The sequence below is a fragment of the Chaetodon auriga genome, chromosome 3 (assembly GCF_051107435.1).
Source record: "Chaetodon auriga isolate fChaAug3 chromosome 3, fChaAug3.hap1, whole genome shotgun sequence".
NCBI lineage: Eukaryota > Metazoa > Chordata > Actinopteri > Chaetodontiformes > Chaetodontidae > Chaetodon > Chaetodon auriga.
The window spans coordinates 20,724,906-20,738,631 of NC_135076.1; the positions used below are offsets into that span (position 1 = coordinate 20,724,906).

General features: G+C 41.6%; 2 protein-coding genes across 3 annotated transcripts; one reads left to right on the plus strand and one right to left on the minus strand.

The window, feature by feature from the left end:
• Positions 1-259: 259 nt before the first annotated feature.
• Positions 260-4,328, minus strand: LOC143318423 (torsin-1A-interacting protein 2-like). 2 transcript variants are annotated; one of them, XM_076726737.1, is made up of 7 exons: positions 4,161-4,328; positions 3,462-3,534; positions 3,242-3,349; positions 2,802-2,987; positions 2,310-2,462; positions 1,917-2,093; positions 260-1,670 (listed from the first exon to the last, which is right to left on the minus strand). In XM_076726737.1, the coding sequence occupies exons 2-7, from the start codon at positions 3,493-3,495 to the stop codon at positions 907-909; spliced, it is 1,422 nt and encodes a 473-aa protein (XP_076582852.1). In that variant the 5' UTR covers positions 3,496-3,534; positions 4,161-4,328; the 3' UTR covers positions 260-906. The 2 variants fall into 2 exon arrangements, with proteins under 2 accessions (XP_076582852.1, XP_076582853.1); XM_076726738.1 differs by having other exon boundaries at positions 2,310-2,459; positions 4,161-4,272.
• A 7-nt stretch (positions 4,329-4,335) lies between these two features.
• Positions 4,336-8,899, plus strand: LOC143318422 (uncharacterized). Its single transcript, XM_076726736.1, has 8 exons — positions 4,336-4,518; positions 4,790-4,912; positions 5,041-5,214; positions 5,878-5,964; positions 6,338-6,484; positions 6,594-6,716; positions 6,809-6,859; positions 6,961-8,899. Exons 1-8 carry the CDS (start codon positions 4,452-4,454, stop codon positions 7,779-7,781), a joined length of 1,593 nt encoding a protein of 530 aa, XP_076582851.1. The 5' UTR covers positions 4,336-4,451; the 3' UTR covers positions 7,782-8,899.
• The last annotated feature ends 4,827 nt before the right edge of the window (positions 8,900-13,726 follow it).

Genomic DNA, 13,726 nt, shown 5'->3' on the forward strand with positions numbered 1-13,726 from the left:
CCCACACATGATGTGCAGCACGATTAATATTAGTCATGAGTAAAGTATTCGCTGAAAGCTGCAGTCTAATTTTAACTTCTCTTTGAGATTCGTCTTGCAGTTTGAAGTTCTAAAGAACATTTTGACTTTAAATCCAAAGTAGCAGCGTGTTGCAGATTGATTTGATGCCACCAGGCGCCTCACAGCTGCACAGGCTCGGCTGTGGTTTTGCTGCCCTCTAGCTGCAGCAGTGTTCACTACAATGACAACAAATACAGCATTGAAGTGTTCTTGTTTATTTGTACTTTGAGGCACATTCAATGTATGCACTTATATTCAAACTTCTTCCTGTAATATGATGCATGTATATAGAAAACGAAGTATGGGAATCTCAGTTAAGGCACGTGGTCCCATCTAGGTTTGAGAAATGTGACAGTTGTCGTAGAAATAATCCATGTGTTGTGATAGCAAATGAATAGCTCTGCCTTGTAACTCTGATCATTATCCACAGGAGAACAATCGAGTCTTAAATAACTTAAGAAATTACACAAATTACAGCACTTACCATTTCAATTATACATATACTGTAAAATCAACAACCCCCCCAACCGAATAGCTTTTCATTTTGCACTTTATCTAAATTACATTTGATCAAATAAAATAGAGCACCGCAACCTTTGTGTCAAATGATTTTTTTTTATGAAGGAAATGTTTACAGAGATCTATATCATAATCTTAAGTATCATTCTACTTGATGCCTTCATTTGTAGTGAGCTCCAATATTGTATGCGTCCAAGAAATCCCATGGTCTGGAAAACCACTGCTACTGGCCTCAGAATGACCAGAGTCACCCAGTGACAAAGCTGATAGACAGGTGGTAGAGTTTAATGCTTAGACTAAGAGTTAAAATAAGAGTGATCATGTCCCCTAGCATCCTTCTTGTTCCATCCTTTCCTCTGCTGTCACAGGCAGGATGAGGTGAGAAATACGACTCCACAGTCCGCCGTACTTGTCAAGGTCCATCCTGTCAAAAGATACAGGATGGCCGTCAGAGATGAACTTCTTCTGAAGGTGGTCGTCCACCATCTCCTCCACAGCACTCAAATGACTCTTGGCAGGAATCTCCTCGTCCTCCCCTAGCAGCACTGTGAAGATCAGACAAGTCTTCTTGTAGGCGGCGTTCTCGTGGTCGCAGTAGCGATAAAAAATAAGGGTGGAGCCCGGAGGCAGCTCCTCAAAGCGGTGAATGACGGCAACGGGTTTGTCTCCTTCGAAAGCTCCCTGCAGCTTGCTGTCGATGTCCAGTTTGACCTGGTCGCTGTCCTGGCTGGCTTTGCTGGCTCCATCGATGTGGAGGACGGAGGCGTTGAGGGAAGTTGAGAAGGCGGAGGCCAGGCCCTGAGCCAGGCAGCGCAGGGTCCTCTCGGCCCTGAAGCCGGCAGTCAGGATCAGACTGACTGGCTCTGTGGGCTGGGCTGTCTGGAGGTGCCTCAACAGGTGGATCTTGCTCCTATTCCAGAGCTCAGCACGCTGGTTAGGGAACCGGGTCTTTAATTTATCCATCTGCATGAGGAAGATGTCGATTTGCCGCACATCGGTTTTCTGAGGTGGAGACTCGGGTGGGAAGAGATGCTGCACCAGGATGGCAACAACTACCACTACACCCAGTGCTATCAGGTATCTGCTACTTCCTATGGAGAGAAGGCACATGTGTCGCCTCAGCTAGTAATTCAGAAGTTATTTATACTTTTGTATCAAATAATGCACAATATACAATGTTAGATAACTATTTTTCAAATGACAGTCACTGAGATGGTAAGGTTTGGGCTGTCATTTGATTTTAAAGTGTTACTTCAGTCATTTGCTCGGAAAGTCATCACTATGATACGAAAAGAAATGATAAGACAAGAAACACAAGGACAAAGTAACAAGTTTACCTGCAGGACTTGCAGTAACCACTGGTAGTGTATGTTCGGTATTCTCCTGAGCGGCAGGGCCAATGTTTTCAACGTTACTTCTCTGCTCGCCTATCTCTTGCTCATCTGAGATTTCCTGTGGCGACGCTGTCTGCACAGAGGCTGTGCACTCCTGTATATCCCGGCTGCTTCCATCATCTGACCAATAGGAGAAAAAAAGAAAGAGATTAAAACAAACTAAACGGACACCCCAAACACTGGAAGTCACTTGTGCAGCTACATGTTCCTGCTCCCTCACTGGCTTCCCACCTTTGTACACCACCTGCTGGTAGACTGAAATGCTCAGAAGCTCAGCACCCCACAAGAGCACTGAAGCACAAAGAGATCCTGCAGTCATGGAACAGTCAGACTCACCCTCTCCAACTCCAACAGCGTCTGAGTTGTTTGTGCTCATGGTTTCGTCATCAAGCCTGGCGTGGGGCCCGTCTACCTGGTCATCCTCTCTGTCCTCCTCGATTGGTGAAGTTGTTGTTTTTGATGCTGTCTTCTCCTCAGTCAGGCATTCTTCTGATAGAATTACAATAGTTTAACTTTCACAAAAACTCAAGCATCACCGCCTCTACAGTTAGATTTTCAGTGATAATTAAGATGGTAGCCTTTGTAATCTTGCAGTACTAAAGGGTAGCTTCAAAATGTTTAAAGTCTGTCTTAAAACAATTCTCCCGCTGTCCACCTGGGTATCAAAACTACTGATAGTTAATTTATAAATAATTTACTTAAAACTAAGACAAATAACACTTGTTAGGTTTGCAGCAAGTAAAATAACATTGCCCTGGCTGTTTAAAAAGTATGAATACAATGAATAATAATGTCTGAATCACTTGTCACAACAACAGCTAAACTCACTGGAAATCTCCTCCCCGACGGTGGTCGGCTGCTCATTTCCTGACGTCGGTCTGTTATAATCACCGTGACTTAGGTCATCATCCTGAGGTGGGGTGACGGCGTCCTCCACAGTCAGCGCGCTGCCCTCATCTGGAGAAGAAGAGCCTTCTGAAAGGGGCGCCACCCTCTCTTCAGCTGAATCACCATCTGTAGTAAAAACAGAAATCAGGTGTCATCTAAGTCAGCGTTGCTCAATCCTCGTGCATGTTTGAGATGTTTTCCTGCTCCATCACACATGAATTAAATGTTGAGTTGTTATACACACACACACACACACACACACACACACACACACACACACACACATCCTGCATATGTACTGGTTAGTACAGCAGATGCAGAAACACAGTTGGTGACGATACACAGAATGGATTACTTTGGACCTTGCTTGAATATTTCACCTTCTGAGTCCTTTACATTCAGAGCAACACCAGCCTCTTCCTGTTTGTGCTCGTCATTTGCTGAGACATGATCTGTATTTGCTGACTGTGTTTCTCCTTCCCTGACATCTGATAGAAAAAGTAAATAATGACATATCAGATACATTTAAAACACAGCTGTGATTGTTTTTTAAATCAGCTCTTTTTAAGTGATATCTGGCTGTCATTGGTGTTTCAGTACCTGCTGTGTGGTGGTGGGTCTCTTCATCTGCCATGTCTTTGGTTGGGAGCACTTCACTTCAGATGATTCAAAGCTGCATCCAGAACTGATTGTTATATATTTGACATTTGTGTTTATATCAAGACACGAGCAAATTTAGACTTTGGACAGAATCTAGCCACGTGTTCAAAGTGATGTTGGCAAACTGGTTATGTGCCTGACAACAAGGACAGGCTGAAATCCAGTCTCGTTTACTCTTTAAAAACTGTCTACTCAGACGCCCAGAGTTTTAAATAAGCACTGATTTCACAGAAACATCATGAACGGGTTCTGATTTGATCAAACTCAACGTGGGAACCACTGAATTGTCTGTTTTGATGTTGGCTAAATAATATTTGGGGGAACGCTGTCACGGAATTTGCGTGCGAGCAGCGCCGGTGGGCAAAGCCAAGATGCTAGTTAGCTCTATTACTAGCTAACGTTATAGCGCTGCTAGCAAAACTTGTTTACCGAGAACGGAGCTAGTAAGTTAGCGCATTATACACAAACTGGTGGTTAGCTAACTAGCTAGCAAGTTAACTGACAGACAAGTTAGCTAGGCTAAGCAGGCAAAGCTTAGCAAAGTGATACATGGCTTCAGTCTGTAAAAACTGCCTTTGTGAACTCAGTTAACCTATTTTCAAGTGGCTACTTGCAATTACTAATTCTTAACAAACGTACCTTTGATCACATCGCCGTGGAATATGACCTCCATAAAGCTTCCTTATCAATTTAGTTACGTATGTCCCACTGACAGATCACCAATTATTATTAGGCCGGAACGGTCAGCGCTGCCTGTGTCTATGACGATAACTAATATGGTGGAACTCATTTCCGGAAATCGTCGACGTCCTGTCACAAAATGTGTCCCCTAACAGTTACAGGGAAGTCTTGTCTGGATGTGAGCACGATGCGTCGTCGCATTGTTTAATTGGTATTTTGTGGCATCGCTCGAGTTGCAGACAATCATAGATGGATTCCACAGTCTCTGAAAATACGGTGTCTCGCCCCTTGAGACGATCGAAAAGGCACGTGTCAGGTAAAGGTGAACACATTTACTATTGACAATTACCTAGCTTAGCCGTCGAAGCTAGCTGACTTTAGCTCACTCAAAGTTTTACAACAAAATGTCTTGAATATCTGCTTTAACTTACGTTACGTGACTTTATCAGTGTAGACTGTACTCAGATTAGGGAGTTGCTTTATGTTAGCGTCTAAGAGCTCTGAAGTATTTTATTTGACTAGTCTGCTGTTCTGCTTGAGGACGCTCACTCACTGTAATAAATCATTTACTTCTGCTTTTTACTTAGTTTTGAGTTTCGAGCCGACTCCCAGGGGTCCTCTAAAGAGGACCAAAAAGGGTTTAGAAAACCAAGCTCCAGTCGCAGCAGTCAATGGTTCCAGAGATGTGGAGAATGGCTCAGGGGATGAAGGTGGGATACTCCACTTTACAGGATTTGCCTATTCAGCATTGCAGCAACACTTAACCCTCAGTTTGTTCTATTCAACGTGGTGTAAAAAAAATTTAACAAAAGCAAGGCTTTTATTTCCCCCTTAACAGAGTCCCCTGTTAAGAAGAGTCGGCTGGAGACTGGAGAAGAAGTCGGCGGCAGTGGTGATGATAATGAGATGGATGTCCAGGAATCAGCTGAAGATGAGGAGAAAAATGAACACCACGAAATGGATATTGGCCAGGACTCCTCTCGTGGAACTCATCAACGAAAAATATGCCAGGGTTAGAGCTGCGACTAATGAATGCTTTCATTATGTATCTTCCCATTGTTTGTCTTGTGCAACCGGCAGTCCAAAACTTAAGTGTATGCCATTGATAATTATATAAAACACATAAAGGCAGCAAAGTGTCTCACTTGAGAAGCTGTAAACAGCAAATGTTTTGCAGTGTTGCTCAATAAATTACTTGAAAGATGATCAGAATTGCTGAAAACTGTCAAGCCTGTCATGTAATCAACTAATTGTCTCAGCACAAGCCAAAGTTGCATTTCATGCTTTACCATTTTTGTAAGTAGTACAATGTTATTAGCACACAGTGGGCTGTGTGTGCTGAGGTTAGTTCATGAACAATTCGTTAATTAGCTTTTTTAGTCTGTTTTAGATCTCAGGCCCTCACCACCTGTTGATTGTATTTGGCAGAAAACTCTGTGTGTGTGTGTGTGTGTGTGTGTGTGTGTGTGTGTGTGAGAGAGAGAGAGTGTTTTAAAGCGTCATCTAATGCCTGCAGCTGCGATCAAATGGCAAATGTGGCATCTTCTTTGCAGGTGTACTCTGGTTGACTTACTATGACCTTATTGACCATTGACTGATAAGACATCTTGGATCTAATCACAGACGATTTAGCAGTTTTATCATTTCATAAAGAGTTTCCCTTGTTACAAATCAGACGCCCTTGGAGATGTGAATTTGTCCCCTTGTGTTGTCCTCGGGGAACGCTGCCGACCCAGCGCTGCAGTAAAAGAAGTAAAGAGAGGTAGGAAAACACCTGCTGATTGTTTTATGATTCATTGTTTAGTCTATGAAATGTCAAAAAATTGTGAAAAAGTGCTCATTTCCCAGAGCCCAAAGTGACGTCTTTTGTCCAACCAACAGTCCAAAACCCAAAGAATCTGCATTTATTATTATTAGTGAAAAAGAAAAGCAGCAGATCTTTACGTTTAACAAGCTGGAACCAGCAAATATTTCCATTTATTCATCGATTGATTGTCAAAATAATTGGCACTCAGACTGATCAATTAATCAACTAATCATTGCACCTCTTGAAAGCACAAACTTCATTCTTCATGGGAATGATTACGTCAAGGTAGGATTATACAGTCGTTCTAATCTGGCTTGTTTGTTTTCAGTAAAACCATCAACAAAAGGACCTTTGGCCTCGACTAAGTCTGCCACGCAAATCAGATCATCAGAGACGAGCCATAATGTGCCGAAGCCTAAGATCACCAGCATGGACGAGTACAGGAGGACGATGGAAGCCAAAGCCAAGAGCTCTGGTATTGTGGACATTTTAGTCAAGCCATTTGCACTCAGCATCTGTTGTATGCATTCACATCTCTAAAAATGATCAGAAATGTACATGAATAAATTCTGCCTCATCTTTAGGTGTGTCACCAGTTAACCACTGTGTCCTAAGCGGGTATCCAACCTCAGAGAGATCCTACACAATGCGACAGCGTGTCAATAACATTCCAACACAGAAAGAAACCGTTCAGCAAAAAAAACAGGGTATTGCAGCTTCTATTGAATGTTACTCAGCATCATCTGATACATCTGTGACATTGTTGGCATTGATTTAATGAGATTTTGTCTTTTAAAAGGGATCAAGAAAACTGCTGTTATCAAGAAAAGCTCTGGACATTCCTCTCGAGGTGAGCTAAAGTCATTTTAATGACGTTATCTTTACGCACAAAGTTACTTGTTATACATTATTTGCTTTACTATATTTGAATTTTGCCTTGTGTCCCGTCAGGATTCATGTGGTGTTTCTGGTGGTTGGTGCTCCTGTTGCTGCTCAGTACTTCCACTGTCTTGTTGGCATACATGATCATACCTGTACTCCAAAGGACTGCAGGTGGTGGAGAGCATCCACCCAGAGCTGTAAAACCAGGAGAGTTTGCAGATCGCATGTCTCTTCTTGAGACTCAGTTTCCCAATCAGCGGCCTGAATTGTGGCAGAGGAGCAAGTTCCACCTGGAGAAGCACCTTGAAACAGCCAATCCCACAGAGCCAGTCAGTCTGATCTTTACTGCTGGCCTCAGAGCTGAGAAGACGCTGCTCTGCCTGGCTCAGGGCGTGGCCTCCTCCTTCTCCTCTGCCTTCAACACCTCCGTCCTCCACATTGACGGAGCCAGCAAAGCCAGCCAGGACAGCGACGCGGTGAAGCTGGACATCGACAGACAGCTGCAAGCAGCCTTTGAGGGGGACAAACCCGCAGCTGTCATTCACCGCTTCGAAGAGCTTCCCCCAGGCTCCACGCTCATTTTTTATCGCTACTGCGACCACGAGTACGCAGCATACAAGCGGGTGTTCTTGCTGTTTACTGTGCTACTGCCTGAAGACGAGGTCAGCGGCAGCCTGAGCCTGAAGGATGTGGAGGAGATGGTGCAAGACCACGTGAAGGAAAAGCTGGTGGGCTCCGGCAGCCAAACTGCTTTCAATGAGATGGACACTGACAAGTTCAGTGGACTGTGGAGCCGCATCTCCCATCTCGTCTTGCCTGTGGTGTCTGAGAAGGAAGTAGAACAGAAAGGATGCCGAGGAGAGGAGGAGGAGGAGGAGGAGAGGAACTGAGGATACCACTGTGGGCCAGCCTGATCCTTCCTTCAGAGAACTAACATGTAAATATAACATGTGTGCTGTTATATTTCACACATAGACCTGAGTTCAGACGTCTAAAGGCTGTATTAATCTCTCTGTCAGAGATGAGATTGTACTCAAGCTGCAGTCCAGTGTTGATGATTCAGTGTAATTGAGTTTTACACGTGCGTACATGACCAGGCTTTGTGTCAGTGTCATGGCACCATCAACCCACATCCAAAGCACGGTGTGAAATGAACATTCTGTAGACGTCTTTTGACTGATTTGTCGACTGATTTGTTTTTTTTCTCCACGTCTGTATCATGAATCTGTATCAGCAGCTTTTTAACAGACACTTCCAGTCTGAGAGGAGTTTTGGGTGAACGATTGTCATGAATTACACCGGCTCCAGAAGTTTCATCTTTGCTTTAGGTGGAAATTCACTTCGTCTTGTTCCGTATCAAATCTTCCAGACGACGGCTGTCTTAACTTCTGTTTAATGTCCCCTTGGACACGTTTGTCTCTCTTTAATTCTCTTGTGTACACGATTGGTTTGGTTTTGCACTAAAAATGTTTGTTTTTGCTTGAACTATCCTTCTCATCAGTACTGGCTTTTATTCAGATGAATATTTTGTATTCTTTGTTTCTTCTGAATGTGTATATTTGTAATATGTTGTTTCTTTTCTAGATTGGAATATTTTTTGATAGCTGTATACATATATATATATATGTATAGGATATAAAAAGGTTTGTACTTTGCACCTGTTGTCAAGAAACCACTGAACTTACACTTAAAATGTTGAACTGAGAAACGCACAGGTTCTTAGTGATTTGAAGCTGAAAAAATAGTCAAAGAGTGTGCCTTAAACATTCACATGGGGAAGATTAGACCACGTTTGAAAATGACCAAAACACTCATCAATCATTTGAGACTGAATCTTGAACGTTACAACCCAAACAAGGTTTCTTATGGATAGATTTGTGAAAGTTTAAATTTCAAAATTCAGGAAAGTGCTCTTTCCTGTGATAAGCTCGGAGGTAATCTGTCAGAGGTGAGTTTTGTTGCGCTCATATGAATATGTGTTCATTTCCAATAAAGATTATTTTGGTAACTAAGAGTTAATTTTCTAAGCCACGGTTGTGCTTCCTGTCTGTGTGGTAGAGAACTGTCCTCCTCTAGTGGCGTTTGACTTCATAACTCACCACAGGAGAGCGTTTTGACTTTTCTAGATGTAATATAAGGCAAGGCAAGGCAAATTTATTTGTATAGCACAATTCATACACCAGGCAATTCAATGTGCTTTACAGGGGCATAAAAGTACATTAAAATCATACATTTCAAAGAAAGAAAGAAAGAAAGAGAGAAGAAGATAATAGAAAAATAAAAATAAAATGAAGTTAAAGGAAAATTAAAAACAGAAGCCAGTAAAAGACAATAATTTAGCATTTAGAATGATTAAAGTCATATAACAAAGAATATGAGCCTGCTTTTGTTGATAAGGAGTGCACAAGTCATAGTGAAGGTGCCACAACACTGTAAGTGTGCAGTATGCAGCTTTGGAGCTGCAAACAACACAGCAGGAGTTCAATCATTTGCTAAGTGGTTAACAGGTGTGCCTCTGTGTGACAATCATTTCATGGTTGGGTCAGTCATTTACCTGAACTGATGAAGGTGCCTTCTTCCAAAGAATCATAAAAAGGAATAATAGTCTATAAATCATAGGTAAGAACCTCTTATCACGTTTACATTGTAAAAAACAGATTCACACAATTCAGTTTCAGCTGTTCACACGGGCTTGACTTCAACAGAGAGTTTCACTTTTGAACTCAAAACACAGAGCAGATTGGTTTTACTGTGTAGATTTGAAGGTAACTGCGTTTAAAGCTCATACTGTCTATATGGTTTGATTTAAGTGATCGACACATCAGACCAAATTTGTCGACAGTCATCATATCACCACTGTTTTAGTCTTGTGGTCCAGAACAAAAAGGTGCAAAGATTTAGATAAAATGCAGGTCAGTTTGGTTTGCACAAGAATAACATACAGACATAGACAGCTGATCAAAGCACCAAGTAGGATTAACGTCTTGTATGTTGTCCTCGAGGACAATTTCTGACACATATATCAAAACAACTTATGGTAAAACTTCACATCTTTAAAAAAGCTAAATGACCTCAGACACTCGTGGTGTAAGCAACAGGCTGAGTCATGAGGTCAGCAGACTGACACACTCTTTATGATCCATTTACGTGTGCTAATGTCATCCGTTCGCCTTTTAAAACAACAGGAGTGCCTGTGTTTTATAACATCTGTGTTTATGAATACAGTACTGCAGGAGAGCAAGGCTTGTTTTTCACGAGAGGCACATTCCACACAGTTACTCACTGAGGGTATGAGGGTATGACCACACCACCGAAACATTCCCTCACTGCTCACTGGTTGTGCCTGGCACAAGCAGATACTTAAATTCAGTAATATCAGCAAGCTTGTAGGTTTGGAAAATGAAGCACTTTTACAGATATAACACAACACTGGAGCATTGTCCAGCCTGTTTAGACTGAGTGATGTGTTCTACTGACATGTACTGTATGAGACCTGATAAATTAGACACTCAAGCATTTTCAAATTAGGTGGCTTTACTGGAAACAACAGTGCAGTATTTACAGCTCACGGAGGATCAATCAGGGAAGCACAACAACATACTGTCAACATCCATTTTATGAACTTAGATACTATTTATACTCAAGCTGATAATAAAGGGTCTGAGGACAAAACGCGTCATATTCTGTACAGATTGTAAAAGCCCTTGAGGCAAATTGTGATTTGTGATTTTGGGTTGTGGGAAAGAAATCGACTTCACTTCATGCCTGTTTTTCTGAAAATATCCCAACAATGAGAGCTGTGGTGAAGGACACGGTTCCAGCGATGAGGATCACCGAGACAGCAGTGACGATCACTTCGGCTGCTCCGAGCTTCTTCTGAAATTCAGAGGCGCAGTGATGAAAAGCAGACATGAACTTGCATTTTTATTGTAGTGCGTGATTTGTTATGGTGCTCATGGTTGTCATGATGTGGACACGCTCTCACCGTTTTTCTTGTTTTTGTCCATCCATTTCTGTTTTTTGAACTCCCTGTGACAGGAAAGAGTGACCGATGTCATTTTGGTCATCATAAGAGTCCCTACTGTATTTCATGCATAGTACTACGTTCAAACAGTATTGTAATACAAGTCATTCACCTCTTCGCAGTTTTGTATTTATGTGAATACTGAACACAAAGGTCCATATTACAGACAGGAAAATCCACACTGTGTAAGCGATCATCACTTTCAGAAGCCAAGACTCTTCCCTGTTCTTTAAGCACCCATCAGTCTCCAAAACACCAAGAAAGACGACAGCAGCTGCGCGTAAAACAGATTTGGAAATTAAATCGCAGCAAAAACAACAACAACAACAACAACAACAACAACAACAACAACAACAACAGCTATCCGAAGAAACACAAGCAGTGACTTTGATTGTCTCCATTGTTTTGAAGCAATAATTTGACATTTTGGGGAATCTGCTTGTTTGCATTCTTGCTGAGAGTTAGAGGAGAAGATGTCAACCACTCTCATATTTGTCCTTTTAAACATGTGGCTGCAGCCAGCAGCTGCTTAGCTTAGCTTAGCATTAGCTTAAACTTTACCACATGACTAATGCTTTTACTCTTGATGCATAAGTGCATTTTTGATAATACTTAGATAGTTTTACTTAAGTAAAGTTCTGAATGCAGGACATTTACTGAGGTAAGCATTTTCAAAGTATGTCCTGTTACTTTAGCGAAGGATAGCCTAATGATAGCCTAATGATAATAATAATAATTATTATTATTTCACAAAATGTCAAACTATTGCTTAAAAGACATCAAACACATGTTCTCACTGAGCCGAATGAATACAAAATCTCACTTGTAAAAATCGTACAGATGACAGAACACACTTTGACAGCAGCGTCACAGATCTCCTTTCTTGAACAGAACAGAACAGAACAGAAGTAAAATCAGCTGTGCACAAAGTGTTGATGTCAGAGTCAAGTCAAATATTCAGGCAGAAGAAAAGGAGTTGAACTTACAGTTCATGACTGGGTCCAATGGGCAGAGCGACGATTACCAGCTCTATGAAACTCATCGCTATCGCCACACACACAAGAGAAATGCGAGTGACCTAAACATACACACAGGCATACACACAGCTTAAACATGACCTTAGAATAATTCAGAAATGTGCATGTAGATATAGAGAAATACTGTACACCACTTATTAATACTCACTTTCAAGGAATTGTCCATAAAAATCAAGATCAGAGTCGATATTTCAGCTGTTGCACAGAGCAGGCCGCCCAATATCTGTGACACCTGCCTCAGAAAGACAACACACATTCATCTTAATAAATCCAAACAGGTAGTATTCATGTAGTGTTTGTTCTTAAAGGCACGGATAACCACAGGGTACTGACTGAACCTACAAATACCATTTAGCATTTATAGCCTATGCTGAGTTGCAACGCTTGACCCTAGATGAGCTTAAACGTTAAAATGAAACAATAATTTACAGCAGTTATGAAAATATATACCATTCATTCAAAATATACACAATAAAACAAAAACTACCACTAACTGGATCAAATCTACCGATGAAGCTCTTTAAGATTTTCCTAAAAATAAAATCCCTTTTTACATTATTTCTGCATATGTTTTTAAATGCTGTAATTACATTGAGTGGTCTTTATTGTTAGTGGCAGGGTTTTAGATCCAGCTTGCCTACCTACAGACGTGGGATAGAAACAGTTAGTATGACGCAAGCTCCAAGACTCGTGCCTTACCTTAGTCAGATCACGAGAAAAGGGGCTGTTGGTGAGGGTGATGGCGAATATGTTAACTAGTTCCTGAAGAGAGACAGAGTAATGTTAATTCTCTTGTGCAGTTTTTTGGATGCCAGTGTCAGCCCTGGTAGGACTACTGTGCAACAGCATTTCCTGGGTGAGTTTACGAATACCATACCATTTTCACTGCTGTGAAAACAATGTTGGAAGCCATCAGTGAAGTTCCTGCGTTCTGAAGATAAACCAAGAGAAACAATGAAGAGTTGTGTCAATAAAGTTTTCTCAAAATGTATATATTCAGGCATGCACAGTGTCAGGAAACAAGGAGAATGGTCATGAAAAATAGGTCATGCTCACCTCTACTCTATTTGCCTGTGTACCACGTGTAGTACTTGGCACTGCAGTAGTTCTTGTACTACTTGGCTTTGTAGCACTTGCTGTAGTACTTGAATTTGCAGCACTTGCTGTAGTACTTAGCACTGCAGTACTTGTTGTAGTACTTGGCTTTGCAGTACTTGTTTTAGTACTTGCTTGAGTGGGTGTAGTTGTTGTTGTTGTTGTTGTTGTTGGTGGTGGTGGTGTTGTTGTTGTTGGTGGTGGTGTTGTTGGTGGTGGTGGTGGTGTTGGTGTTGGTGTTGTTGTTGGTGGTGGTGTTGGTGTTGTTGTTGGTGGTGGTGGTGGTGTTGGGGTGGGTAAAGTGACATTCACGTCCACTCGCTCCCAGAATGTGTCATACAGCTGAACAAATGTGGCTCTGAAACATATCACAGTGACACACATGTTAATGTAAATTCTTTAGTCATATAAAAAAAAAAAAAAAACCAAAAAAAAAATATTTTTGAATTTTGGAGGTCAGTCAAAGTGTTCAAATACCGGAAAGTGATGTCTAGGTCTTCTCCCTGCGCCGTCCAGTTAACTCGGATCTCAGTCTTGTCTTTATTGAATCTCTGACTAACAGCTGTGCCCTGAGGACAGAGACAAAAGTAAAACATCACATCCATAAGAGAGCTTAACAAAGCTTTGACCTTCAGTTTCCACAAGATGTTTGAAAAATGAATATTCATTTCATTTACTA

What these genes read in the sequence shown, in the direction of transcription:
- LOC143318423 (XM_076726737.1), bottom strand. Translation starts at nt 3,495, where the DNA reads ATGGCAGATGAAGAGACCCACCACCACACAGCAG. An exon ending in GAATGTAAAGGACTCAGAAG is followed by an intron (nt 2,988 to 3,241) that starts GTGAAATATTCA and finishes TTTTTACTACAG; the next exon opens with ATGGTGATTCAGCTGAAGAG. An exon ending in GGTTACTGCAAGTCCTGCAG is followed by an intron (nt 1,671 to 1,916) that starts GTAAACTTGTTA and finishes TTCTCTCCATAG; the next exon opens with GAAGTAGCAGATACCTGATA.
- LOC143318422 (XM_076726736.1), top strand. Translation starts at nt 4,452, where the DNA reads ATGGATTCCACAGTCTCTGAAAATACGGTGTCTCGCCCCTTGAGACGA. An exon ending in AGCCAAAGCCAAGAGCTCTG is followed by an intron (nt 6,485 to 6,593) that starts GTATTGTGGACA and finishes CCTCATCTTTAG; the next exon opens with GTGTGTCACCAGTTAACCAC. An exon ending in CGTTCAGCAAAAAAAACAGG is followed by an intron (nt 6,717 to 6,808) that starts GTATTGCAGCTT and finishes GTCTTTTAAAAG; the next exon opens with GGATCAAGAAAACTGCTGTT.